The sequence below is a fragment of the Papilio polytes genome, unplaced genomic scaffold, assembly GCF_000836215.1.
Source record: "Papilio polytes unplaced genomic scaffold, Ppol_1.0 DF824382.1, whole genome shotgun sequence".
NCBI lineage: Eukaryota > Metazoa > Arthropoda > Insecta > Lepidoptera > Papilionidae > Papilio > Papilio polytes.
In genome coordinates this window covers 141,480-144,886 of record NW_013524822.1, presented here as the reverse complement: position 1 = coordinate 144,886, position 3,407 = coordinate 141,480, and the positions used below count along the sequence as shown (strand labels likewise).

Sequence of the window (3,407 nt, the reverse complement as noted above, 5' to 3'; positions counted from 1 at the left end):
CTCTCGGAACAAGCAGAGGCATTAGGAGCTGAGGTAATCTTACTGATATTAAAAATGTGAATGTAGATGGATGCATGTTTGTTAGAGTTTGCAGCCTAAACTGCTGAACGGATCTCAATGAGTCTCAGATGTGTAGAGAATAGTCTGTAAGAATGCATAGGCTACTTTTGATCCCGGAAATAGTTACAGATATTGTAGGATACATTAATTTTGTGCATTATAACAGTAAATTAATCAAAATTTGGGAAAAAGTAAAACTAGATGATATTTTAATAGATTTCTGGCATCAAATAGAATAAACATATGTTGCAAAAGCTAGTCATACTAATCAAAGTAATACATACAACATAAATGCCAATGTTATAGATGGATGTTTGTTACTATGTAACTCCATAACTTAATGGTTAACATTGTCACACATGTAGAACATAGTCTGTAAAAACTCATAAGCTAACAAATGTTCTAACCCTTACTTCGACGGAGTTTTATTGTAGCAGAATAATATGTTACCAAAACACTATAACCAAAATCTCACATATTTTTTTCTTAACTAGTTCGGTAGATTTTTTTATCAATTGTTCGTAATACTGGATACTATCGAATTAAGGTTAATTTGATACATAAAGCTTACAAACTTTTTTTTTATGATATAAAGTGGCAAACGAGCAAGCGGCCGCCCGAATCCGCCAAAACGGCAAAGCGACTGCCCATAGACATCCACAATTGCAGTGCGTTGCCTACCCTTTATTGACGGAGGAGAAGCACATAAAGAGCATATTTCCTTTTCCTATGCGTCTCCTCCAACGTCAAATCCACTTTCCCTTCCCATCCTTTTTTTATAAGAAAAAGGTAGTAAAAGAAAGGGATTTATATTAGGCCTACTACTAAAAAAAAGTAAAAAAAAAACTGATACTTTAATAAAATATTAATATTGCAGGTGTGGCCGGGCTGCGCGGGCGCGGAGCTGCTATACCGCGATGATGGATCGCTGAAGGGCGTAGCGACAGGCGACGTGGGCATCGCTAAAGATGGCAGCCCTAAAGATATGTTTGAAAGGGGAATGGAATTCCATTCCAAGGTCACCATATTTGCTGAAGGTATGTTCTGACAGTTACAGGGGTAACACTTACAGCCTTACAAATAAACGTGGTGTAAAGTTAAACTTAGGAATTAAGTGAGTACTTAACTTGTATTGGTAGTAATATTTGCTTATACTCAGTTTATTCCTAAGTTTAACTTTATACCGCTTTATTAGTAAGGCATTTAAATTGGAATCTACAGGTCCTAGGTTCGAATCTCGCCGTACTAATGTAAAAAAATTGGAGTGTTTGTTTGTAATATCAAAAGAAATTCAGGTTTTGGGAAGATGTTTTTGCGTTGCTGATAACGAAAATAGCATTTAAAATTTATTGTTTGTATGTCTGTCCGTAAGCCGCGTTTGTTCCGAGTAATATTTGAAAAGCTGGGTCGATTTCGCTGTACGTACTGTACTTTCCGGACTTTCACTGTAGCTGACATAGACGGGCATATTATAGTTAATATTGCGTGGACGAAGTCGCGGGCAACAGCTAGTAACTAATATTAATTATACCAATGCATTATTTCAGGATGTCACGGACATTTAACAAAAATGGTATCCAATAAATATAATTTAAGAGACAAAAGCGAACCTCAGTCTTATGGCATTGGACTTAAAGAACTATGGGAAATTAAACCAGAGGTAAGAATATTACAGATATTTATATTATTCATATTTTTTAGAGGGAATTTAAAAAAAAATAAACTTAAACTTATAACTTTCTATGTGATTTTAAAAAAAGCAATGAGTCTTGTTTCTAATGTTTAACTTGGAATAAAGATTTAATTATTATTAATATTGTTTAGTAAGAAACTAAAATTATTATAGTTAAGATTTTGCATCATTATTAATAATTCTTTCATCCATACTAATAAAAAGGAAATATTTGTTTTGTACATGTAACCAGTAAACTCAAAAACTACTGAACCGATTTGAATAATTCTTTCTCCATAAGAAAGTTACATTATTACTGAGTAATAATATATTTATTTACTGTTTTTAATATAGATGTCTATAAAATAAATTAATAATTTCAGAATCACAAGCCCGGCTTAGTAGAACACACTATAGGCTGGCCGTTAAATAGGAATACATATGGAGGATCCTTTATATACCATTTAAATGTGCCCGAGGGCGAAGCCCCACTAGTGGCCGTGGGCTTCGTTGTCGGCTTGGACTATGTCAATCCATACCTCAGCCCGTTCAGAGAATTCCAACGGTTCAAACTGCATCCATATGTGAAACCCATGTTTGAAGGTAAATAACATTAGTTTTCATTAGTAAAAAATGTATTTTTATGTATTAAAATTCTGTTTTGAGGTTTTAAATATTGAAAACTTCAAAACTGTATTGGAGTACTATGTTTATTAATATTTTAAATTAACTACTAATTTATTAGAGAGAATGACATTGACATGAATTGTTCCAATACAAGAAATTAGCTTTTTATGTACGTTGAATTCGCTAAAATACCAAACTATGCATATGCGTTTTTATCTTTGGTGGAGGAGGGGGCACAGAACCCTACTCAATCAAGTGTACTTGTAATTTGACTTATATTCTACGGAGTATATAAAATAATCGTTGTAATTAAACTACTAGTGCTATTTCTAGTACAAGTATTACCATGATTTCGTCTGCGCCTAATTAAAAAAATCTTAGTAAGTAACTTATGTGTTCTTTCAGACTACGTTTTACATTTGTACCAAATTTAATTGAGATCTATTTAGCAGTTTAGTTTACAAACTCTAACAAACGTTCAAACTTTCATATCTTAATTACTAATATTATAAATGCGAAATTTCATATAAATGTTAGAGTCTGTAGCCTAAACTGCTGAACAGTTCTTAGTAAAATTTGGTATAGATGTAGAAGATACTCTGGAAGAACACATAGGTTTCTTACTATTGTTTTATTTTTAATTCCACGCTGACGAATTCGCGGGCAAAAGTTAGTTTATAATATTAGTAAGATTACAATCCTATAACTTACACGATTTTGACTAATTTTAAAAGTAGATGGTATTGAAAAATATATACATTTTTATGAAATGATATAATATTTGCAGGTGGCACGCGTATAGCATACGGTGCGCGTGCGCTGGTGGAAGGGGGTTGGCAGTGTCTCCCCCAGCCCGTGTTCCCCGGCGGCTGCCTCGCGGGGGACACCGCGGGGTATCTCAACGTGCCCCGGATTAAAGGAACACATAACGCTATGAAAAGTGGTCAGTATTAAAATAGATTTATTACTAGCTGTTTCCATTATTATTATAAAAGAACGTCGGTGGCTCAGTGTTTTAAACACTTGACTTGTAATCTACAGCTCTTGG

At 33.8% G+C, this 3,407-nt stretch overlaps 1 protein-coding gene across 1 annotated transcript in view; it reads left to right on the top strand.

Moving 5' to 3' along the window:
- Window positions 1-3,407, top strand: part of LOC106111059 (electron transfer flavoprotein-ubiquinone oxidoreductase, mitochondrial) — an 11,110-nt gene that overhangs the window by 2,500 nt on the left and 5,203 nt on the right. Inside the window, exons 6-10 of the mRNA XM_013293028.1 lie at window positions 1-33; window positions 938-1,097; window positions 1,608-1,720; window positions 2,116-2,335; window positions 3,147-3,302. Coding sequence (XP_013148482.1) covers window positions 1-33; window positions 938-1,097; window positions 1,608-1,720; window positions 2,116-2,335; window positions 3,147-3,302 — 682 coding nt within the window. The remainder of the gene's footprint in view (window positions 34-937; window positions 1,098-1,607; window positions 1,721-2,115; window positions 2,336-3,146; window positions 3,303-3,407) is intronic.